The sequence below is a fragment of the Geotrypetes seraphini genome, chromosome 8, assembly GCF_902459505.1.
Source record: "Geotrypetes seraphini chromosome 8, aGeoSer1.1, whole genome shotgun sequence".
Classification (NCBI taxonomy): Eukaryota; Metazoa; Chordata; class Amphibia; order Gymnophiona; family Dermophiidae; genus Geotrypetes; species Geotrypetes seraphini.
In genome coordinates this window covers 144751321-144777891 of record NC_047091.1, presented here as the reverse complement: position 1 = coordinate 144777891, position 26571 = coordinate 144751321, and the positions used below count along the sequence as shown (strand labels likewise).

The 26571-nt window shown below is 44.6% G+C and overlaps 1 protein-coding gene across 5 annotated transcripts in view; it reads left to right on the top strand.

Moving 5' to 3' along the window:
• Positions 1–26571, top strand: part of ADGRD1 (adhesion G protein-coupled receptor D1) — a 458034-nt gene that overhangs the window by 65947 nt on the left and 365516 nt on the right. For all 5 annotated transcript variants that reach the window (XM_033956796.1, XM_033956795.1, XM_033956799.1 and 2 more), the window contains 2 exons: positions 19877–19944; positions 26085–26240. In XM_033956796.1, coding sequence (XP_033812687.1) covers positions 19877–19944; positions 26085–26240 — 224 coding nt within the window. The remainder of the gene's footprint in view (positions 1–19876; positions 19945–26084; positions 26241–26571) is intronic.

Here is a 26571-nt window from a genome sequence, read left to right as displayed (position 1 = left end):
ACACTGACATCCACAAACTTCAGTGCCGCCACCCTGTTAATTATTGGAATTATTGCATGTCATTTATTGCAAGACCCCCAAAACACTCTCGTCCATTAATGACTCAGCAGATGTGGACTTTCACCACAGCCTAAATGTCAGCAGCTGTTTTCTAAGTGAAAACAAACACAGGGGATTACACAAATCTCAGAGACGAGCCTGATTTCAACCAGAACATTCTGAGGTCAGATGAGTGCTTTAAAGGACTTCAGAATTCAGGTTCTCCATACCTTATACTTTTTCCGGGCCTTTCTCTTTCCCCTTTTCACTATCACGAGCAGGAGATCGTGGGTGGTGGAAGTTAATATAGAAGAGTATTGCTTGCATCTTTATAAATAAGCTTCTTGGCCCTAGATCAGTGGTGCCTAGCCAGTTTCTACATGGAACTTAAACTTTTTTAATTGGCTTAACTGGCATCATAATTGAAAATGCCATTAAAAGCTAATTAAAGCACTTAAAAATGATTAATTTATGTTCCGAGTTAGGGGCGGAGTTTGGGCATAGAAAGCATTAGACATTGATATTTAAGGCCAGGGAAACCTTGGCCTAATATACCGGGCCCTAGATTATAGACGCTTATTGGCGCCTAACTTGATTTAGATGCCAGTATGTGCGATTCTACAAATGGTGTCTAAATTTGATTGACATGCAACAGGCACCATTTCTCTAAGTACCTTTCGATTTAGGTGCCATTTAAAGAATCAAGCCCCTTGGCCTCCCCTCCATTTAGTACTTCCCTCCATTTAGTACTTCCCTCCATTCACTAGAATTCTTTTTGATGGTATAAGTATGTGTTTCAGAAAGGGATAGCATAAAATATAAATGAGTATAAAGTTCAATGAGACATAAATTGATATGTAACTCATGAAAAATGTGATAAGAATTAACTAATCATAAAACACGAATCGATCTAACACATAAACTCAATTTGTAATAGACAAATACAAAAATGGCTGATCAAATTAGCTGATAAATTCTATTTTGTTCTTAACATGTATTAATACAAATTATGAACACATAGTAAGTGGAAAACATCCATAGTAATGTTTTGGGGCGTTTCTGCCATTTGGATGAAGGCAGGTACAACATTAACATGTGAGAGTGTATGCTACATATAAAAAGCAATGCAGTTAACTATACCTATGAAGGATTTGATTTGTAGTTATCCCACTTTTCGGTGAGGTGTTAACAGCTTTCCTCCCTCTCCTCCCCACTGCAAAAACCCAAAGGAACAGTACAGTTTAGGGGTGAAGAACTTATGTGCACAACAGAAGAGTGGGACTTGGGTGTGATTGTATGTAATGATCTTAACATGGCCAAACAGGTTGAAAAGGTGACGGTGAAAGCTAGAAGAATGCTAGGTTGCATAGGAAGAGGTATGGCCAAGAGGAAAAAGGAGGTATTGATGCCCCTGTATAAGACTCTGGTGAGACCTCATTTAGAATATTGTGTATAATTCTGGAGACTGCACCTTCAAAAAGATATAAAAAGGATGGAGCAATCTAAGAAAATATTTTTTTTTAATAGAAAGGGTAGAATAGTCTCCCAGAAGAGGTGGTAGAGACAGAGACTGTGTCTAAATTCAAGAAGGCCTGGGATAGGCAAGTGGGATCTCTTAGAGAGAGGAAGAGATAATGGTTACTGCAGATGGGCAGACTGGATGGGCCATTTGGCCTTTATCTGCCATCATGTTTCTATTTATTTTTCTCTTATTTCAATAAAATTTTATGTTAGTTGATTAATGTGGAAATGTGAATTAAACATTGGCTTCTCTTAACACATTAGAGGTGGGTAACTATCAATCTGGGTTATTGTTAAGGTGGGTTATTTTATCACTAACTCATTTATTTATTTATTTCATCGAATTTCTAGCCCGTTCTTCCGGAAGAGCCCAGAACGGGTTGCAAGTTTACATACACAGTAGAAGGTTTAGCAACAAGATTAGATTAGAAAACATCTAACCCGTACATGGACCTTTTAGCTTGCCAACTCTCAAGCACCACACTAAAAGACACACTAAACTGCATGCTCTGCTACATAGCGCCGGGAAACTGGTCTTTAGCAAGAACCGAAGTGGAAGACTTCATATACCAAAACTCACTAATAGCAACCTACAACCTACTCCTAGGAGACCTAAATCTACACCTAGATGATCAATCATCCAAACAAGTAGACAACTTTCTCTCATTTCTCAAAGCCTTATCCTTACAAATGCTAAATCCACAAACAACTCATGAAAAAGGCCACCAACTTGATATTGCAGCCTTCATGACCCACCAACCATCCTTAACAGAAATTCATACATCTAACGGAACATGGTCCAGATCCATCTGGTCAGACCACTACACCTACACTTTCAACATGAACTGGACCAAAAACAACAAAAAAACTATACCAAAACTCAATAAAGTAACATACACCTCACGCAAACACATCGAACCCTCCATATTCTGGTCTAAAATAGATGAAACTATTCTAGAAAACAACCCCGAGGACTTCATCTTACATTGGGAAAGACTTTGCTCCAACACCCTTGATGATTTAGCCCCACTGCAAACCAAATCCAGACCTAGCAGGAGATCAGATAAATGGTTCGACTCCGAACTGCTACAACTCAAAAGACAATGTAGACGACTAGAGAGAAAATGGAGAAAATCAAACTCGGATCATACAAAATCCGCCTGGAAAAAAATCAACAAACAATACAAATCATAATTAAAGGACAAGAGAAAAGCACACTACACCAACCTAATAGGCACTGAAACCCAAGACACCAAAAAACTATTCCAAATTCTAAAAACCCTAACCGACACCAAACCCTACCTGACCACTAACAATACTACCCCTCCCTCAGCCACTCTATTAGCAGAACACTTCCAAAATAAAATTACCAATGCAAGAGCTACCCTCAATGACACCTCTACCCATCCTAACGAATTCACAATTCTCCCCATAGATAGAGATTCTATTGCAGCAGATAGAATATGGTCTCAATTCCCCAACATACAATGGCCCGAATTCAACAAATACTACAAAAAATACAGCCATGCATCCTGTGACCTCAACAACTGTCCACCATATCTCCTAAAAACATCCAGCACAAAATTCTGCGCTCTTCTTCTAAACTGGATACAAATCTCGCTAATAAACGGCTACTACCCTACCAACCTCAGCGAAATCATCATCACCCCGGTCCTCAAAGATCCCAAAGGACCGATAGACCAAACAGCCAACTACAGACCCATTGCCTCTATTCCACTCTACGTCAAAATAATAGAAGGACTAGTTGCCAAATTCCTCTCCAATTACCTAGAAAACCATAACATACTCCATCCCACACAATCCGGCTTCAGAAACAACTTCAGCACGGAAACACTACTAGGATCTCTCTTGGACACAGCCAGACAACATCTCAGCACAGGAAAAAAAATGATGCTCATACAACTAGACCTTACCGCTGCATTCGACTTGGTGGACCATAACATTCTACTACAAATCCTGGATACAATAGGTATCACAGATAAAGTATTCACATGGTTTGAAGGATTCCTTAAATCAAGAACCTATAGAGTAAAATCAGACAAACAAAAATCTGAACCTTGGTCAAACCTCTGCGGAGTTCCCCAAGGATCCCCTCTATCCCCGACTCTCTTCAATCTCTATACAGCCTCCCTCAGCTCTCACCTGGACAAACAAGGCATAACCTCCTACAGCTATTCTCATACCCTTCGATCAACCTGAACTCTCCATGACGAACACAATATACCAAACACTAAAATCAATAACAACCTGGATGAAAGATCACAAACTGAAATTGAACCCAGATAAAACAAAATTCATCCTCCTAGAAAACAACAAAATACCAACCATAACCAACATTGAAATCAACGCAATCAACTACCCCATACAAACCACCCTAAAACTGCTAGGAATAACTATCGACAGATGCTGCACCATGCAACCGCAAATCCATAAAATAATACAAAAGTCATTCTTAGTCATGAGAAACTTAAGACAAGTTTGGAAATTCTTTGAGAAAACTCAATTCCAGCTCATAGTTCAGTCCTTAATACTAGGCCTACTTGACTACTGTATTATCCTCTACCTCCCATGCCCTACAACCATAACAAAACAACTACAAACTATCCAAAACACAGCACTAAGACTCATCTACTCATTAAAGAAACATGATCACATTACAGAAGCATGTCTCCAATCGCACTGGCTTCCGATCCCAGCAAGAATACAATTTAAATTCTACTGCCTACTATTTAAGGCTTTATACGGAGACAGTCCAAACTACCTAAATAAACGCCTCATCCACAACACCACAACCAGACATAGGAAAACTCACACCCCATTCTCATACCCCCCAATTAAGGAGGTCAAACGGAAAAAACTATATGATGGCCTCCTGGCCACTCAAGCAGCCAAACTAGACCACCAAATCGCTAATCTACTGACGGCATCCCTCGACTTCAAGACTTTTAGAAAAGAAATAAAGACCATACTCTTCAAGAAAACTCTGAAAAAAAGAAATAAGTTTCAAGTTTATTAAATTTTTAATATACCGACCATCAACAAGTATCTGGCCGGTTAACAATAAAATTTTAAAAAGAGGAAAAAATAATAGATATTTAAAAATGATGAGAGTGAACATCAAAGACATTAACTGGACAGACTTGAAAGTGAAGGTAAAAAGGGAAAGGAGGGGAAAAGTTACATATTTTGAGAAGAGAAGGAGAAAGTGGGAATGGGGTAAAACATATTGGGTGGGGTCGCTTTTTTAAAGCGGTTGGTTGAGTAAGAGAGGGACAGAAAAGAGAAGGAGAGAGAAAAGAAAAAAAAAAAAAGAGAAAAGAACTCTAAACACAAGTGAAGGCGTCACGAAATAAAAAAATCTTCAGGCTTATCTTGAATTTATCTAGATGTTGTTCATCTCGGAATTGCTGTGGCAGAGCATTCCACAACGTTGGGGCGACTACTGCAAAATTTATTTTCCGGGTGTAAAAGAAATCTTTTATGGAAGGAATTAGCAAGAGTTTCTGATCTGTTGACCTCAGAGTACGTGATGAGCATTGAGGAATGAGAAGCTTATCAAGATATGAAGGCTGGTGAGAGAGTTTTATTTTAAAGGTCAGCAGGATGATTTTATAGGTAACTAGCTGATGCCCCGGCGTTGCACGGGTATTTAATTATAGCAATAACACTGTAAATGGATTCAAATAAAGATACTTTATAGTGGGGAATGAAATTATTTTTTTACAGCTTAATAAAAAGTACAATATTCAAATTATAATGTGAAATATTTGACAAAATAAATACAATACAACTAACGCAAAACGTGATTATAAACAACATTTTTAGTTTCACCTCCAGGAGCAAGAACATATAAATTCTTGGGTGAACCCACCCTTGAGCAAGCAACATAGAGTTGTGGGCCGCGAGACCCCCAGAACATATCACCCCAGGTAGTGAGGGATCTGCATACCAAGTTTCGTTCAAATCGGTCAAGCCATTTTTGCGTGATCGCGGCACATACACACACACATACATACACACATACATACCTCCAATTTTATATATATAGATACGATGTGTGATAGGGAGCCAATGTGCTTCTTTCAGAAGCGGGGTAACATGATCATATTTGCCTGTTTTGTAAATGAGTTTTATTGCTGTATTTTGTATTAATTGTAGGCGTCTGATTTCTTTTTGGGGGAGACCGTTGTAAAGAGAGTTACAGTAATCTAGTTGGGAAATAACTAAAGAATGAACCAGAATTTTGATTGCATCAGTCCCTAGAATCGAAGTTAGTGAACGAATTAGGCGAAGTTTGAAGAAACAGATTTTTACAACCGAACTAATGTGATCATGGAAAGTAAGATCCTTGTCGATAATGACTCCTAATAGTTTTATTTTTGTTTCCATTTTTATTGGAGTGGATTTGATAAAAAATTTTCCTGATAGAGACTCGCTGTTTTTGATTGGGAGTAAAAGGCCACAGGATTTATCAATATTGAGAGAAAGTTTATATGTGTAAAGCCAGTCATTTATAGTGTCCAGTTTATTATTTATGTCTTTTATAGCTGAAATGTTTGAGGTGTTGACTGGTGAAGTAGTTGTATGTCATCTGCATAGGTGAAGATCGTGAATCCAATAGATTGTGCCAGCGTAAGAAGAGGAGACAGAAAGATATTGAATAACAGTGGGGATAGAATGGAACCTTGCGGGACACCATAGGTTTGTGATGTAGATGGAGAAATTTCATTCTTTACATGAACTTTAAAACTACGTTCGTTAAAGTATGAAATGAACCATGAAAGAGCCGGACTTGTAATACCACAGTCCTTAAGTCGGTTAATGAGGAGAGAGTGATCGATAGTGTCAAAGGCTGCAGACAGGTCAAGGGAAATAAGAAGAACAGATTTTTGATGATCACGATAGTAATGTATAGTTGAGATGAGGCCTAGCAGTGACAGTTCAGTGGAATGTGAAGAACGGAAGCCTGTTTGACATGGATGTAAAGCATGGGTGTTTTTGATAAATTCTGTAAGTTGATTATGAATGATTTTTTCAGTTAGTTTAGAGATTAAGGGTAGGATAGCGATGGGGTGAAAATTTGCCGGCAGAGAAGGATCTAAGTTGTGTTGTTTCAATTTTGGAATAACAAGGGCTGTTTTCCAAGCAGTAGGTACTAGGCTGTCAGAAAGAGACTTGGATACCATTTCCCAGATAAATAATACCGCAAGTCTCAAACTCCACCTCTCACTAAAGCCAACTACCCCAAACAAATAACCTTACCCATTTCTCACTCTTTTTGAAAATGACCAATTTGTTTTTTTTTTTTGTAAGTTCTTGTTGTAATACATCTTGGATAATTCTTTTGTAATCCGCCTTGAACTGCAAGTTAATGGCGGAATAGAAATCCCTAATGTAATGTAATGTAATATACAGCAGATAAACAGAACAACTAATCAAAAGGATGAAGAGCAGTGGTAGAAATTCCTATGTACATGTTTTGAGTACAGTAACATGGCAAATGGGCACAGTAACATGGCAAATGGGCAACAAGGATGCAAATTCACATACAAGATATTCAGAACAGCAGATTAAAGGAATGAACAACAGCAGAGGGATAATTCTTATGAACTGTATGGAGAGGAGAAGACCAGATTCGGGGGCTAAGCACAGTGGCATGGCAACTGATAGGCCCTATATGTAAAGCAGCTAGAATTACAATACATTTGAAGTAAAGGACAGATTTTGACATTTATGGTTTATGGTTCATGCTATTTTAGCACAGGTCCCATCTGATTCAATGAGACCTAGTTAATAATAGCCTGGGTTAACAGTAAAATAACCCGTCATAACCATAGTCCATGTTGATAGCTTCCTCTTTAAATGGTTTATGCATGTTAATTCCCATGCTAAACATTTAATGCATCATAGAAAATAGGACCCAAAATATCTTAGTAGAAATTAAGGGCTCCTTTTAATAAAGTGTGCTAATGGATTTAGCACTTGCTTATGAATTAGTATGCATTAAATTCCATGCAACACACAGGTATACAGTGGACTGTGTGGAATTTAGCGTGTGCAAAATCCATTAGCACGCTTTGGTAAAAGGACCTTTAAACTTCATATGGTGGGGAAATTTTCAATAGGACATCTAAGTCTGAGTTTGGACGTTTTTGGAAAGACATCCAGAAATTTAGTAGAGAAAATGTCCATTCTCAAAACAGCAAGATGTTTATCTTTTTTTTTTTATGACCTATCTAGATGGTCCTTAGTATGTCTATCTTTTTTGGCCATTCTCTAATATAAAGACGACCACATGAAAAACACACAAAAGCCAGCTTTTCGGATGCCCTAGCAGCCAGCATTCTTAGCAAACTGGCCACACAGGCATCTGAGATCCAGGGGGTACTGCAGTGAATGCCACTTTAAAAGTCCCAGGTCCACATGTCACTATAACCCTTCCAAAACCTACTGTACCCACCTGTACACCACAACAATAGTCCTTATGCCTACAAGTGTCATCTTTACATAGGTACAGTAGGTTTGGGTGGGTTATATATTATGTTTTACCATGCTTTGTTAGCTTTGTTTTGTCATCTCTGTCAATATTTGCCTTGTTACTTTTTTACCATACTATGTCTGAGAATGCAGCACCATGGTTGGAGCTGCAACCTCAGTGCCCTGAAGTTGTGGGTGCAGGCCCATACTGCTCCTTCTGACCCTGGACAAATCACCTGCTCCCCCATTGCCTCAAGTACCGTATTTTCACGCATATAACGCGCGCGTTATACGCGTTTTTACCTACCGCGCATACCCCTCGCGCATTATATGCGTGAGCGCGGTATACAAAAGTTTTAAAACATAGTTCCCACCCCGCCCGAAGCCCGATTCACCCCCCCAGCAGGACCGCTCGCACCCCCACCCCGAACGACCGCTCGCACGCGCTCCCACCCGCACCCGCATCCACGATCGGAGCAAGAGGGAGCCCAAGCCCTCTTGCCCGGCCGACTCCCCGACGTCCGATACATCCCCCCCCCCCGGCAGGACCACTCGCACCCCCACCCCGAAGGACCGCCGACTTCCCGACAATATCGGGCCAGAAGGGAGCCCAAACCCTCCTGGCCACGGCGACCCCCTAACCCCACCCCGCACTACATTACGGGCAGGAGGGATCCCAGGCCCTCCTGCCCTCGACGCAAACCCCCCTCCCCCCCAACGACCATCCCCCCCAAGAACCTCCGACCGCCCCCCAGCCGACCCGCGATCCCCCTGGCGACCCCCACGACCCCCCCACCCCCCTTCCCCGTACCTTTGGTAGTTGGCCGGACAGACGGGAGCCAAACCCGCCTGTCCGGCAGGCAGCCAACGAAGGAATGAGGCCGGATTGGCCCATCCATCCTAAAGCTCCGCCTACTGGTGGGGCCTAAGGCGCGTGGGCCAATCAGAATAGGCCCTGGAGCCTTAGGTCCCACCTGGGGGCGCGGCCTGAGGCACATGGGCCCAACCCGACCATGTGCCTCAGGCCGCGCCCCCAGGTGGGACCTAAGGCTCCAGGGCCTATTCTGATTGGCCCACGCGCCTTAGGCCCCACCAGTAGGCGGAGCTTTAGGATGGATGGGCCAATCCGGCCTCATTCCTTCGTTGGCTGCCTGCCGGACAGGCGGGTTTGGCTCCCGTCTGTCCGGCCAACTACCAAAGGTACGGGGAAGGGGGGTGGGGGGGTCGCCAGGGGGGTCACGGGTCGGCTGGGGGGGCGGTCGGAGGTTCTTGGGGGGGGCGGGCGTTGGGGGGGAGGGGGGTTTGCGTCGAGGGCAGGAGGGCATGGGATCCCTCCTGCCCGTAATGTAGTGCGGGGTGGGGTTAGGGGGTCGCCGTGGCCAGGAGGGTTTGGGCTCCCTTCTGGCCCAACTACCAAAGGTAAGGGGGGTGGGGGGGTTGTGGGGGTCGCCAGGGGGGTCGTGGGTCGGCTGGGGGGGCGGTCGGAGGTTCTTGGGGGGGGGCGATCGTTGGGGGGAGGGGGGTTTGCGTCGAGGGCAGGAGGGCATGGGATCCCTCCTGCCCGTAATGTAGTGCGGGGTGGGGTTAGGGGGTCGCCGTGGCCAGGAGGATTTGGGCTCCCTCCTGGCCCGATATTGTTGGGGAGTCGGCGGTCCTTCGGAGGGAGGGATGTATCGGACGTCGGGTGGGGGGCATCAGGCTTTCAGGATGGGGACAGACCTTCAAGGGGGGACAGTGCACGGAAGTCAGGGGGGGTGAACGGAGAGTCGGGACAGCGCACGGAAAGTCAGGGCGGGCGAAAGGAGCGTCGGGCAGCATGCGCGGTATACCCGTGAGCGCGGTATACCAAAGTTTTTGTACATATCATCGTGATTTCTGCGCGCTATACCCGTGTGCGCGTTTTATACGGGTGCGCGTTATTTGCGTGAAAATACGGTACATTCGATAGACTGTGAGCCCATTGGGACAGATATAGCATGACAAATATAGTTCAGCAAAACATGGCCGGCAAACATAATATTACAAAGCATGGTTAATATAGTATGACATGACTTGGCAAAAATGGTAAGGCATGGAAGACCTGGAATGGCAAACACTGTGTGGCAAACATGGCATGAGAGATTGTAGCATGGCAGACAGTGTGACAGAGACAGTATGGTAAATATGACGTATAGTAGGACAGGGATGGCGAACAATATGACATAGTGTGGTAGAACATTGTATGACAAAACATGGCATGGTCAGACATAGGACAAACTTATGTCAATATTGAGCAATTCTCCAACCCTTCACCTCATCTCCCTAACAACTACAAGACTGGACTTAAATATGTAACTTTAATAGCTTGATCAAACTCTTATTGTAAACTACATAGATTCCTTGTAGAGAATTGCGGAATATGACACTGTATTGTATTGTACAATTTAGCATGCAACAGTAACCTTTTGAAATCTAGCTATGAAATACCTAGGGTGGGGAAGACTTCTTATCGCATTAAAATATTGGGGGCAGTTTTCAAGCTGTCTGCCAGCATTTTTGTTAACTTGAAGGCTTTGCACTAATTTTCAAAGTGAACCCTTGCATGTACTTTTTCTTTGAAAATAACCACAGGTACAGAGGTCCTCTTTTACAAAGCTGCAGTAGCAATGGTGCTGCAGTAAATGCATCAAAGCCCATAGGAATTGAATGGGCTATGGTCCATTTACTGAGGCAGCATCACTGCTGAACTTTGTCAAAGGGGCCCAAAGTATGAATGACCATTTACTTTCTCTATAGGCCGGATTTGGATGGAAAATTGTGCACAAAGATTTGAGCATGCTCTCTATGCTGATACTTATCTTCTACCAACTTGAACAAAGCGCCTGGGAACATTTTCTCTAATAGTAGCTAAAGATACATATGCTGCAAAATAACACGTTTTTGTGATAGGGTAAGGTTCATGTCACAGGCCAGCAGAGGGAGCCTAAGCAATGGGACTCCTTTGCATAAGATCTGGCAAAGGCTGCTGGGAGCTGTCCACTCACTCTAAGTGAAACAAAGTGCTGAAAAGGACTGTTCCCAAGCTGAGAGCTGAGAAAAGCAAGAGTTCTGGGAGTTGGGTGACCCCCCAAGAGGAAGAATACTGGCTTTGGTCTATCTCCTGGTAAGCCCAGTACTGGATGGTGCTGACAACCTGGTGCAATAAGAGGAGCTGTCCAGGGCTGACTGGTGCTGAAAGGGGGCATGGGACTGTGGAAAGAAAGAAAAAGCTAGGAGAGAGTTCTCATGGAGAATGGCTGAGGGACAGTGGGAGTTCTCAGGAAGAGCCCTCAACAAGAGGCAAAAAGGTCTGGAAAATGAAATAGCTGGAGGGTCCAGAAGAGCCTGGAATCCAGGTGGGACTCAAGCTTGAGAACCAGCGGTGAGACCAGTAAAGAATCTAGGACCCATGGGGATCCAAGAGGCCAGGGAGTAGATGGACTGACAACGGCCCCACAAACAGCTAGATGAGCTGGGGATGAGCTGGAGGAGTCTAAGGCTAAGTAGGTCTGGCAGGTGACAATGGAGGGACTGTCAGGGCCGGTGGAAACTGGCAGAGACTGGTAATAGCACTGCTAGCTGACCAAAGACTCCCTAGGATGCAGCCTGATAGACCTGGGCGAGCAGTGGCTGAAGGTGACTGGTGGGCGACCAGCAGCGAATAGCGGAGAGTCCAGTAATGGCAGTGGTAGCTGCTAGGAGACCTTGAGTGGGCCATTGAGGGTCAGGGAGGACTCAGAGAAGACCTTGAGGGCAAGTGAGGGTCAGAGAGGACCCAGAGGAACCGATGGAGCCCAGGAAGTTTTGAGAAGGACTTGGTCAGGGGATTTATAAATTTTTTAACAGACTGTCGTTGTGTTATTGTTGTTTAACAGTGTTCTAGAGATGCCTGGGGTGTGGAGAGTGATGGGTAATAACCGCTTGGCCCGGTCACATGAGCACAGCATTTAACCATATTCAGGGAGAGCAATTGTCAGGTGGATAATATGGCCTGTAACTTAGATTGTGAGTCCATGAGGGTCAGAGAAAGTACCTTTTGTAATATATAAACTGCTTTAGTTGTACCACAAAAAAAATCAGTATATCAAGAATATGATAATAATAATATTTACCTCTGTTCTTGACTTTGGAAATTATGCTCTTAATGACATATATAACGGGGACTGGGATATACATAAATATAAAATGAAATGGTGTGAAATTACTATCTTATGGCAGAAACAATTACAAATGGAAATAGAGCAAGTGCACAAGGAGATAACAGGCGTTTTTTACTTGAGGCACTGTAACTGTGTCCTAGCACTGCCATTGTTAAGGATCTGAAGCACATTCAACTGCTGCAGGTGTGGAGCTGGTCAATGTATCAGCTGTGAGATGCATGCTTTGCATTAACTTCACAGCATAAGCCACAAAATTTAACATGCCACTTAAGGGCCAGATTCACCAACCAGCCTGATCCGGGCAGGTCCGACGAATTCAGCAAAGTAAAATATACAGATGGGGGCGATCAGAGGAACGCCCCCCATCTCCCGGCATGGATTGCTTTTCTGCGATCCCCATGTATGCGCATGCCTGTCGGAGCCACAATCTTTTTTTTTTTTTAACTTTTTACTGGACCTCTGGGCCGGCATAGATTTTTTCTTTCTTTTTTTTTTAACTGGAGCCCGTGGTTTTAAACCTGCTTAAGCCCACGGGTTAAAACCATGGGCTTGCACTGTGAAGAAGGGTGGGAGAATTGGGGCAGGAAGGCGATCAGGGCAGTTCAGGGCAGGCAGAAGATCAGGGCAGCGGGAGAGTCGGGGCTGCAGGAGGTGTTCGGGGCAGCAGGAGATCGGGGCTGACAGGGCAGAAGCAGGGCGGCAGAAGGCAGGGCAGCTGGAAAGGGCTTGAGCGACTAGTCGGTGTTGCAGGGTTTTGGTTTGTGAATCGGGTCCCTGCCTACTTTGTATGCCGTTGCCCTCATTTGCATGCGCAGATCGGAGGATGGTCGGCAGAGAGGCAAGTGAATCGGGCCGGTGAGAAATTTGGTCGATAAAGGGTCGCAAACCGATCGGTTTGCTTTGTGAATCTAAAGTTCCTTAACATTCTTTTTGAAGTGGGCTGTATTTAAACAGGAGGTTACAATATTTCCATCACCTAGGCAGGGTCAGGGGACATTTTTTTCTTTAAAATAAATGCCCTGATTAATTTTCAGGTCTCTGGTGCTGAAATATGTGCACAGCTGTTTTATAGATTAGCTGCACAGCTGGATAGGAGTGATGTCAGTGTAGAAATCAGACCACAGCATTTCCACCTTATGTGGCCACTTACTGGCAATGTCTCCAAGCCATAATTTATGCATTTTGAAAAGTGAATTGAATTCTAACTGGAGATTGTCAGCAGTTAGTCTCAGCTTTCTGTGCTTGCCTTTTCAAAATTCTGTATTGATAATCAATGTATAATATGCACTGGTTAATTAAGCAATAAATTTTTTTTAGATGATTGTGAACTAATAAATGATTCTTACATTGATTGAAATGCCTGAAATGCATAGGTGACTTCCAAATTATGGCTTTTGTCATTATCATATTTGAGAAAAAAAAGTTTTAATAGAAATTGAACATTTTTATGGAAATGTATGCAATGGGGCATTGAGTTGGTAGCACAGAAAAACAACGGAGTACGCTGTTGTGAAAGTCATAGGAACAAGCTACAAAGTTTCAGCCAAGTAGAAGCCTGCATCACATACTCGTAGTAGCTGACAGGAGAAGAAATAGTTATGAGTAAAAAGGGAAACAATGAGGGAGGGGCTTCTGCAGAAAAAATACCATGTGATTGGTTAGAATAGCATAGCATTTTATTCTGTATGTGTCTGAAAAAAAAAAAGTTCTAAGTGGATTACAAGATAATGGGCATACCCAAGAATTACAGACAATTCATTTTATTTATTTAAAAATGTATATACCGCTTAAAAATTGAAGCAGTGTACAATCAACATGCAAAATAAATACAGTACAGCACATTAATAAATAGTAACAAGCTAACTTCCTCACATAGGGGTCCTTTTACTAAGGCATGCTAACTGATTTAGTGCGCACTATATGCTAACGTGTCCATTATATTCTATTGGAGCGTTAGCATTTAGGCCCAGATTCTCTAAAAGTGCGTCCCGATTTTAGGCAGCTGTAGGCGTCCTACAGCTGTCTAATCAGCCAATCGGGATGCACGTTTTTTAAAAAAAAAATGCTCCCCAGGCAGGCCGCCTATATTGAAGGCGCTCGGCCCTGATTCTGTATAGGACGCTCGGGAGAGGCGTCCTATTCAGAATCGGCCTAAACTAAACCCCGATTCTGTAACCGGCGTCCATGTTACAGACGCGGGTTAGAGAATCGGGTTAGATTAGATACGGCCCGCTACACTTATCGCGGCAAGGGATCTGTCTGCCGCTATAAGTATAGCGGGCCGCGGCCTGTCCGATCGGATGCCCCCCCCCCGACACTACCGACCGACCGCCCCCCCCCGACACTACCAACCGCCCCCCCCCCGGCATTACCGATCTTCCTCCCACCTCGACACTACTGATGCTGGCAGGAGAGTGTCCAATCCCTCCTGCCCGAAGACTGCACACCACCCCCTCCTGCCCGAAGACTGCACACCACCCCCCGGCGCTAACAACCCCCAAACTAACCTGTTCTTCGGGCCAGACGGTTCTTTCCCGTCTAGCCGGTAAGCCCGCCTCGTCGAAATGAGGCGGGCTCGCCCCTTCCCGGCCCATCCCGCCGAAGCCTAAGGCCTGATTGGCCCAGGCTCTAGAAGCCTGGACCAATCAGGCCTTAGGCATAGCGGGTCCGCCCATCCCCACTAAGTCTAAGGTCTGATTGGCCAAGTGGGGATGGGCGGACCCGCTATGCCTAAGGCCTGATTGGTCCAGGCTTCTAGAGCCTGGGCCAATCAGGCCTTAGGCTTCGGTGGGATGGGCCGGGAAGGGGCGAGCCCGCCTCATTTCGACGAGGCGGGCTTACCGGCTAGACGGGAAAGAACCGTCTGGCCCGAAGAACAGGTTAGTTTGGGGGTTGTTAGCGCCGGGGGGTGGTGTGCAGTCTTCGGGCAGGAGGGGGTGGTGTGCAGTCTTCGGGCAGGAGGGATTGGACACTCTCCTGCCAGCATCGGTAGTGTCGGGGTGGGAGGGAGATCGGTAATGTCGGGGGGGGGGGCATCCGATCGGACAGGCCGCGGCCCGCTATACTTATAGCGGCAGAGAGATCCCTTGCCGCGATAAGTATAGCAGCTGCGTCTACTTACAATGTAGACCAGCATTTTGCTGGCCTACATTTTTAAGGTTTCTTCCTCTACTAGGGAGACGCGTAGGGCCACCTAGGTTCGCCTAAGGCCCTTAGGCGAGCTTAGGCGTCTTGCGGGTCTCCCTAGGCTCCCGGAGGTGCCTTCAGGCCTGCCTGGGGAGCATTTTTTTTTTTAAAACGTGCATCCCGATTGGCTGACTAGACAGCTGTAAGACGCCTACAGCTGCCTAAAATCGGGACGCACTTTTTGAGAATCAGGGCCTTAGTGCGAGCTAAATCGACTAGCACGCCTTAGTAAAAGAGAGGGATAGTGGCCATATTCATATCTTTCACAATTCATTAAAAACATTTGTCTTTATCTTTATTTTCCGTTGTTTTTTATCCACACATCCAGGGTGGTGGGGGTAGTGGTGGGAGCGGGAGGAGGGTATATCTTTTTTGTTTTGGTATTATTCCTGATGGTAATGATGGATGGGGGAGGGAATTTTTATCTTTTGTATAGATACTGATTGATTATAAGTGCTTGGTTGATTATCATTATTTGTATATAAATATATTGCACTTTTTGTTGGCATTAAAAACTAAATAAAGTTCAACCCCCCAAACCCCCCCCCACAAAAACATTTGTACAATGAATCAAGCTAACATGAAACAAATATAGAAAATAGAAATAACTTCAAAAGTTTTCTAAAAACTATAATATGAAGTGGAACTAAGCTGAGTTAGCAACGACCTCCACATTTTAGCTGCTTGTAAAGCAAAGCATGAGTTAAATAATCTCCCAGAAGAAAATAAAAAGGACAGATGGATCTTAATAAGTACGTTCATGGGGCAGGAGGAACCCCCCCCCCACAAGATCATACAGTATAAGCGGAGCCTTCCCTTGCAAATAAAAAAACAATAAAAATTAAACATGATCCTTGCCTCAACTGGAAGCCAATGCAAACATTTATAATAATTTTATAAAGATCTGGGGGCCATTGGAACGATATTGTAATGAGTAAACATCATTTTCCTTGGAGGAATATATGTACACATAGGGGGGTGAGGGGGGTCTGGAAATTTCACTAAATTATATGTTTATATTATATTTATGATATACTGTAATTGATTATAATATTTGAAAGAAGGTGGGTGGGACGGGATATAATTTTTATGTTTTTAGAATTATATGAGAATTACAAGTGTTATTGTTGTTACTAATGGTATATTCCTGTACGCTTGCTGTAAGTTTTCAAAATGAATAAAGAATTTTTTAAAAAAAAGAAATATGATCTAACTTTGAGAGTGAAAAATTAACCGAACTGCTGAATTTTATATCGTTTGGAGTTTTCTTGGAATCTTCTTTGAACAGTCCAAATAAACAATATTGCAATAATCCAGTTGGAACAACAATAAGGGTTCCTTTTATAAAGCTGCGTTAGCGGTTTAATGCGCATAATAGCGTGTGCTAATTTGCTAGCCGTGCTAGCCACTACCACCTCCTCTTGAGCAGGCGGTAGTTTTTCGGCTAGCGCGGGGGTTAGCGCGTGCTAAAAAGGTACGTGCGATAAAGCCGCTAACGCGGCTTCGTAAAAGGAGCCCTAACTCTTGAACTTACAAATGAAAATGCATTCCATCAAAGTATTTCTGAAGATGGCATAATTTCCTCATCAAGAAAAAGAAAAAAATTCTTCACTAGGAAGTTCACTTGAAGATCTAAGGACAAATCCCCTGTTTTACTAAGGTGCGTTTTAGCGTGCATTAAATATACGTGCGTGCTAACCACTAATGCATCCATAGACTAACATGCACAAGTTAGCGTTTAGCACGTGGTTAGCGCAAGCTAATATTTAGCATGCACTAAAATGCTTAGCGCATCTTTGTAAAAGGAGCCCAAAGTTTGGTCCAACCAAATCCCCAGTATCTGTACCCTGGTTATTATGAACAATTTGCCTGGGGAATTGGAGTGTATCTACCCATTAACATAACTTTTGTTTTATCTTCATTTAATTATAGATCGTAATGTGACATCCAATCACTTATAATTGTCATACATATTTTTTTTACAAGTCCAATGGCTGTAGCAAGCACAGAATCAAAAAAGATCAATACTGTTATGTCATCCACACACAAAAACATTGTATAACCCTCCTTTTCTAAAACATATCCAAGAGATTGTACGTACAAATTGCTTAAGATAGGCTATAGTGGAGCAGCCTGAGGGACCCCACATGATGTCCTCCAGCTCCATGAAATAGCACTAATGATATTTACCGTATAAAATCTTGATAGAAAACTGCTAAACCAGTTCAAAACAATACCTGTGATTCCAATACCATCCGTAGTAGAGCGAAGAACATCGTGGTCTACAAAACGGAATGCTAAGGAAAAGTCAATTTGCATCACCAAGGCCTCTTTCCCCACATTCAAACCCGTTTTAATCTTCTCCAATAATAAGCCTACTACTGTCTCCGTGCTGTGGCATCTTCTGTTTCACTGCTATTGGTTGGAGGATGCTAGTGATGATGTTGCCACCATTTTTCTGTTTTTTTTGTTTTGTTTTATTTTATTTATAACCTGTTTTTCCCAAAGCGGCTCAAAAAAGTAAACATACATAATAAAAATACATAAAATACATGTAAAAACCCAAACAAAGTACGCGACCAGCGCTTACACAAAAGCAGATGCCTTAATACCCATATTTCAGTGGTCTCAAACTCAAACCCTTTGTGGGGCCACATTTTGGATTTGTAGGTACTTGGAGGGCCGCAGAAAAAATAGTTAATGGCTTATTAAAGAAATGATAATTTTGCATGAGGTAAAACTCTTTATAGTTTATAAAACTTTCCTTTAACAGTTAAAAGGAAAGATACATAAACTATAAAGAGTTTTACCTTATGCAAAATTGTCATTTCTTTAATAAGACATTAACTATTTTTTCTGCGGCCCTCCAAGTACTCTATTTTTTCTGCAGCCCTCACATTTAAAGTTTAATATCTTTTCTTTCTCAAAACTGACACACCAATCACTATATTGAAAATAAAATCATTTTCCCTACCTTTGTTGGCTGGTGACTTTATTTTTCTGTGCTTTTAACTATGTTTCCAGGGCCTTCTTGTCCTTTGACTGTTTTTCTCTCCATCATCACTTTCTGCCTTACATCCATCTTTGGCATTAACTTAATATTCAATTTTTCTGCTTTCTTTTCAAAATCTACGTTTCCATATCTTACCTTCCCTTCCTATCTCTCTCTTCTTCCGTCCTATTTCCATGGTCTGACATCTCTTTCCTTCCTTTCTCTCCCTCCCTCCTTCCTTTCCCATGGTCTGGCATCTGTCTCCTTTCCTCCCCCCATGACCTGGCATCTCTCCCTCCCCCACCATGGTCTGGTATCTCCTTTTCTTCCCTCCCTCCCATGAACTTGGCATCTCTTGTTCCTCTCCTCTCCCTTCTCTTCCTTCTCCTTCCTTCCTTCTCTTTCCCCAATTGGGTGCAGCAGCAACAGAAGCAGCATTTCCCTTTCCCCTTTCCTGTGCAGCAGAGGCATTTCTCTTCCCCCTTCCCTCCCTCTCCCTTTCCCTGTGCAGCAGCAGCAGTAGCAGCATTTCCCTAGGATCCCCCTTTCCTATGCAGCAGAAGCATTTCTCTTTCCCCTCCCCTTCCGTTTCCTCCCTTGTGGAGCAGCAGCGTGTCTGGACGGCTCCCTTGCTCAGTCGATCGTTCCGTTCAAAGCCGCGGGTGACGTCAGAGAGGCTTCCGATGCAGGAGTGGATAGTGTGAGGAACCGCTACCCGCGGCTTTGAACGGAACGATCGACTGAGCAAGGGAGCCGGCCAGACATGCTGCTGCTCCACAAGGAAGGGAAGGGGGAAGAGAAATGCTGGTGTGGATGGCGCGAGGAGCCGCCGCCGGCCGCAGCTTTAACCGGAACAATCAACTGCAGCAAGGGAGCAGTTGATCATCGCGTCCAGACCGCGGGCCGCAAAATAGCACCTGGAGGGCCGCATGTGGCCCGTGAGTTTGAGACCGCTGGGTTAGAGGATGTAAATTTAAAAGACGTCATCATATCTTTTCTCACATCAGGCAGCATTATGTGGTAATGATCTGGAACAACTACTTATGCTTGCTAATAAGTACAGAGAATTTAGGAGACACCTAAAAACATATTGGTTCCTGAAGTACTTAGGTAGCTGATTTGTACAATCTTTCACACAATAACTGATCTCAAGAGCTGTTAGTCACTAGTTTTTAACTTTGTTAGTCCTACTCAATTTGTTTCATTTTTAAATTATTGTAAAAGCATAGAACTTCACGGTCCTGTGGTATATAAACTGTTATTAATATTTACTACGGCGCGCTAACTAAATCAGTTAGCATGCCTTAGTAAAAGGACCCCATTAGGCATATTCAAAGCACCCATGTACTTTGCAATTGTGTAGACTGAAAGAGGGTATGATTGTCACTGAATTTGACTAGTATATGCTTTTTCTAAGAATTTTATAGTGAAAGCATACTAGCTAACTGTAACATTTTCGTAGGTGAACAACTGACAGCCTCCACAACATCCTCATGGAAGACCCTGCTAACAACCATTACAGTCCCCATGGTAAGAAAAAGAAATTGGCACACTAGGAGGTAAATTCTATAAAGGTTGATAAGCATACTGCGAGCTAAGCAATATTATGGCAGAGTTGTATGCCAAATCTGTGAAAGAATACTAGTGTAAAGTCTGCAGTTATGAGCAGCAAGATCTACATTATTGGCCTGATTTGTTTTTGAAAGTGATGTGAATTTGGTCATGAAGCAGTTTTTTTTTCGTAAATCACAATCATTGTTTTACGGACAAAAGTTATGGATATACCTGGACTTTACAAAAACAACTCAAAATAAACGGAAGCTGTTTCTAGCCATGAGGGAGGAGGTTAGATCTTTGGGAGCTTCATTCTTGCTGGCGTCTCCCTGTAAGTGCGTGTTGAAATATCTTGGGTTGAAATATATATTTTTTGAACCCCAACAGTTAAAGGTCTTCATAGATATGAAAAAGATCACGAGAGGAGTAACGTCAACTAAAGAATGATTAGATAGTTGCTCAGGACTTCTCTTTCATTAACCTTTTCCTTTATATTTTTCCTTTATCTTCTCCCTATTGAGATATTGATTACATGCACCCTGCTTAAATTAGTGGTCTAAGGAGGATTAGATATTTTTGCCTATATTTTGTTTTGGTTTTTCATATTGTTGGAAATGGGAGAAAAATTTTCCTGATTTATTTTCATCTGTGTTTCTGTATCAAGAGTGAATCCTATATAATAAAACTCTAGCAGCGCATGTGCACTCTTACCTGCATGCTTCTGTGATCTCTGATCTGCGATCAGTAGGTCCGTGGCCAGCAGGAGCGCGTATGCGGCGGCCAGACAAATCGGAAAGCGGAGAAACACAGCACAGCCAGTGACTCCCCCCTCACGCCCTCACTCACTGCCAAAACCAGCTACTTTTAAGCCTCCTCCTTCTTGCCGGCTCACCCGCGTTTAAATTCAGAGAAAAGCGCTGCACCGCGCTACTGCTGGCCTTGCCATCTTCTGTCCACTGCGGCTTGCCCTCTCTGACAACTTCCTGTTTCCGCTAGGGTTGGCCGCAGTGGATAGAAGACGCTGAAGCCAGTGGTAGCGCGGTGCAGTGCTTTTCTCTGAATTTAAAAGTGGCGGCTGGAAGGGGGCGGCAGGAAATGCTGCTGCTGCACAGGGAAGGCCAGGAAATGCTGCGATGCACAGGAAAAGCCGGGAAATGCTGCTGCTACACAGGGAAGTGTGTGTGTGTGTTGGGGGGGGAATGCTGCTGCTACACAGGGAAGTGTGTAAGTGTGGGGGGGGGGGGAAATGCTGCTTCTGCACAGGGAAAGCCAGGAAATTCTACTGCTGCACAAGGAAGGGTGGGAAATGCTGCTTCTGCACAGGGAAGTGTGTGTGTGTGTGTGGGGGAAATGCTGCTTTTGCACAGGGAAGGCGGGGAAATGCTGCTGCTGCACAGGGAAGTGTGTGTGTGTGGGAAATGCTGCTTCTGTACAGGGAAGGCCGGGAAATGCTGCTGCTGCACAGGCAAGGGTAGGAAATGCTGCTGCTGCACAGGGAAGAGTGGGAGGGAAATGCTGCTGCTGCTGCATAGAGAAGTGGAGGGGACTGAGAGGGAAAGGGGGCCTGGGAGCAATCTTGGTTTGCTTTAGGGGAGGATAGACAGAAGGGGGCCATGGAGAGACAGAAAGACAGGCAGGTAGGCAGCGCATTAGAACGAAAGACAGACACACAGAAAGACAGCAGGCAGGGAGAAAGACAGAAAAAAAGGAAGAGAGAGACAGGGGCAGGGAGAGACACAGAAAGTAAGAAAGAAAGACAGACAGACATATATTCTAGCACCCGTTAATGTAACGAGCTTAAACACTAGTCTTGTTAATATATGTTTAAAATGATAAAGAATAATAATAATTAAAAAAGTCTGCTGTTATAAGCCTAACTTTTAGTGTGACTAATTATGCCTGGGGTAAATAGTGACACCTAAATGCGACAGTTGGGTATGTAAATGCAACTGTTCTAGAAAGTGTACGCAAGAATAGTTGGAATGCCTATGTCCCTCCCCCTCACGACTCTCCTGCTCTCAGCCGCCCTGCTCTCTGCCCCGATTATCCTGCTCTCTGCCGCCCTGCTCTCTGCCCTGACACTCCTGCTGTTAGCCACCCTGCTCTCTGCCCCGATTATCCTGCTCTGTGCCCCGACTCTCCTGCTCTCAGCCGTCCTGCTCTGTGCCCCGACTCTCCTGCTCTTGGCTGCCCTGCTCTCTGCCCTGATTATCCTGCTCTCTGCTGCCTCGTTCTCTGCCACGACTGTCCTACTCTTGCCTGCCCTGCTCTCTGCCCCGACTCTCCTGCTCTCAGCCGCCCTGCTCTGTGCCCCGACTCTCCTGCTCTCGGCTGCCCTGATCTCTGACTCAACTCTCCTGCTCTTGGCCACCCTGCTCTCTGCCCCGATTATCCTGCTCTGTGCCCTGACTCTCCTGCTCTCGGCCACCCTGCTCTCTGACCCGATTATCCTGCTCTCTGCCACCTCGCTCTCTGCCCCGACTCTCCTGCTCTCGGCCGCCCTGCTCTCTGCCCTGACTATCCTGCTGTTGGCCACCCTGCTCTCAGCGCTGACTCTCCTGCTCTCAGCCACCATGCTCTCTGCCCCGACTCTCCTACTCTCAGCTGCCCTGCTCTCTGCCCCGATTATCCTGCTCTGTGCCCCGACTCTCCTGCTCTAAGCCGCCCTGCTCTCTACCCCGACTCTCCTGCTCTCAGCTGCCCTGCTCTCTATCCCGACTCTCCTGCTCTCAGCTGCCCTGCTCTCTGCCTCGACTCTCCTGCTCTCAGCCACCTTGCTCTCTGCCCCAATTATCCTGCTCTGTGCCCCGACTCTCCTGCTCTCAGCCACCCTGCTCTGTGCCCCGACTCTCCTGCTCTTGGCTGCCCTGCTCTCTGCCCTGATTATCCTGCTCTCTGCTGCCTCGTTCTCTGCCAAGACTCTCCTGCTCTTGCCTGCCCTGCTCTCTGCCCCGACTCTCCTGCTCTCAGCTGCCCTGTTCTGTGCCCCGACTCTCCTGCTCTTGGCTGCCCTGCTCTCTGACTCAACTCTCCTGCTCTTCGCCACCCTGCTCTCTGACCCGATTATCCTGCTCTCTGCCACCTCGCTCTCTGCCCCGACTCTCCTGCTCTCGGCCGCCCTGCTCTCTGCCCTGACTATCCTGCTGTTGGCCACCCTGCTCTCTGTGCTGACTCTCCTGCTCTCAGCCACCATGCTCTCTGCCCCGACTCTCCTGCTCTCAGCTGCCCTGCTCTCTGCCCCGATTATCCTGCTCTGTGCCCTGACTCTCCTGCTCTAAGCCGCCCTGCTCCCGGCCCCGACTCTCCTGCTCTCGGCCGCCCTGCTCTCTACCCCGACTCTCCTGCTCTCAGCCACCCTGCTCTCTGCCCCAATTATCCTGCTCTGTGCCCCGACTCTCCTGCTCTCAGCCGCCCTGCTCTGTGCCCTGACTCTCCTGATCTCGGCTGCCCTGATTATCCTGCTCTCTGCCGCCTCGTTCTCTGCCACGACTCTCCTGCTCTTGGCTGCCCTTCTCTCTGTGCTGACTCTCCTGCTCTCTGCCGCCCTGCTTTCTGCCCTAACTATCCTGCTCTCGGCCGCCCTGCTCTGTGCCCCGACTCTCCTGCTCGCCCCTGTAGTGCGAGCCCATGGTTTTAACCCGTGGGTTTAAAGCGGGTTAAAACCACAGGCTTGTGAAGTTAAAAAAAGGCTTGCAGCTCTGCCAGGCATGGAGGGCCAGCGCATACAAAGAAGATGGTCTGCTCATGCATCAGAACTGCTCTCCAGCAATCCGTGTGGTCGGGGTGTGTGTGTGTGGGTGTGGGGGGGGCGTTCTTCTGATCACCCTCATTTGAATAAGTACCTGTTGTGGATCAGTCGGCCTGCCACGGATCGCATACGGATCGGACATGATCGGGCAGGTTAGTGAATTAGCCCTAAGTCTGTTATGGCAAATTAGCACCAATTAGAGCCTGTTAGCACCAATTCTTGTCATTTATCACTAATTTAGTGCCAAATAATTATGTTACAACCCTAATATAGGCTTGCTTTCAGTCACTCAACTTGGGATCACGATTCAAAACATATACAATCTTCACTAGTCCCAAATCTCAATAATATACCTAACAGGGAATTATAATATTTCTTCAAATACTTTTTCAATCATTCACAATGACCTCAGCGACACCACTCGCTGCTCAAGTACTTTCATAGCAGAACGCTTCACGTGTCATATTGTCATTGGTCATTCATCTCACAAATTATCATTTTTTTTCCTTCACCTTTTTCTCATTATTTAGTGCCAAATTATATGTTTTACATTTTCAGATATATAAATATCTACTAATAATACAGCCTTATACTGATCTTAGGACTGTTCAATTTTGTGGTCCGGGAAGGCAGGATCCGACATGTTTTGTTACTGCGCTTTATCAAAGATCCTCCCAGAGCCGTCCCAAGCCATCGAGCTCACAAAACTTTAGCTACTGAACATTCACAGTGAATTACAATCCATTAGTTAAGAAATTTACCAAATAAGTATGTTTTTAACAATTTTCTAAAATGCCAGATAGGTGTTGGAATTTAATATAAAATTACCAAGATGTTTATCCCATATACCGACCTGATAAGATAGAATTCTGCCAAAGAATCATTTGTAAACACATCCCTTAATAGATGGAAAGTCAAATATCCACGAACCCTGTGTAGGGCGTTTTCTATTAACAAATTCAAAGTGGTCAAGAAAATAACTAGGTAAAAGACCATGTAAAGACTTAACACATATACAACCAAACTTAAACAATATTCTGGCCGCAATTGGCAGCCATAACTACCTGCTGCTCCCCACCTCCTCCCCCAGACCACCCTGCTATGCAGTCAGTTAATATTTATCGGCACTGCCCCGGTTAAATGGGTTCCCTCCCTATCTTCCATCGCATACAGTTCAAGATCTTATTGCTGAACTACAAGTGTGTTCATTCTGCAGCCCCTCAATATCTCTCCTTGCTTCTCTCTCCTTATACACCTCCCAGAGAACTCCATTCCTCAGATAAGCTGTTCTTAGCTTTACCCTTCTCCTCCACTGCCAATTCCAGACTTCGTTCCTTTCATCTAGCTGCCCCCTATGCCTGGAATAAATTACCTGAGTTTGTCCGTAAAGCCCCTTCCCTTGTTTAAAAGCAGACTGAAAACCCACCTTTAAGATATAGCCTTCAATCCTTAACCCTACTCCTCTGACCTCCAACCCAGCCAACTGATTAACCGTTTTCCTTAACTGTATCCATGACATCCTGTTTGTTTCTGGAAAGCAGAACTAAGATTGTGATGTCATAATGCCTCATTCCACCAATAAGAGCCAACCTCATCAGTGATGTCACAATGGCTTGATTGTCCTGTACTCCCCTCTGCCCTCCAACCCAGCCAGCTGATTAACCGTTCCCCATAACTGTATCCATGACATCCTGTTTGTCTTTCTTGCCTGTTTAGATTGTAAGCTCTTTCAAGCAGGGACTGTTTTCTTATTCTTTGTGACTCTGTGCAGCGCTGCGTGTGTCTGGTAGCGCTATAGAAATAATTAATAGCAGTAGTAGTAATGTTGGCATTCAGCCTAGTCATCTTGGTTTACATGGACTGGAGCCTCTGCTGCCCACTTAAACCATGTTGAATGTTGACCCCCTTTAATTTCAATGGGTTTATGTTTCATAAACAAATGGATCTGTAATTCCTTTGTCTGATGGGATTTTCTTGCACCCCAATATGTCTTTTTCTTAGACTTAGTGGTCAAAACTAGAAATGCAGTTGAGTCTAAAAGAGATTTGGCTAAGTTTCTACAGATTAGGTGGTAAGTCAATTGTGCGCAGACAAGTGAGCGCAAGTCAAATATAGCCCTTGCAGTCTCTGCCTCCTGCTTCTGGGTTTTCTCATTTGAGATTTAATGACGATTCTCTGTAACTTGAGCTGGTCACCGCTGAGGACAGGATGTGACTATTGATGCACCATTGACTGGCCCATCATTGACCTTCTTAAGTTCTCAAAGTTGATTTGGATGACCAAGCTCACATTACTCATAAGATGGTAAGATATTTTTTATCCAATTATAATTATTTTGTAGCACTCAGAAGAGGTCGATTTCTTCTAGGTATCCACGGACACTTATCACCCCATCTTAACTAACCTGACAATGGACAAAAGAGGCTTCCAAGACCCAGAACGCATGCTAGGCTTCCTCAGGAACATGTCTCTAAATTTACCCAACAAATCATTGTTAGAAGAAACAGCCTACAATCTAACAGAGGTAATGCAATTTCTTCTGACTTTCAGTATGACCAGAGATCTGTTTCTTTATTCTCTTGAAATAAATGTCATTGGAGGAATAAAACTGCTTTCACTATTTCTCCCAAGAAGCAGTGTATCTCCTGAGTTATCTTCCCCTTTGACATGCTGTGACTGTCAGCAGCATTTATTATAATGTAAGGTCTGTTTTCTAGGTAGGGGGAACAATGACCTCTATTGTTTAAAATAAATGAAATGGGTTCCAGCAACAGGGTATCTAGAATTATACAGAGGAACATTTCAGTAGCGTCGTCCACCATTCAGAAATGAAAAGCCTATGGCAACATTGCCAG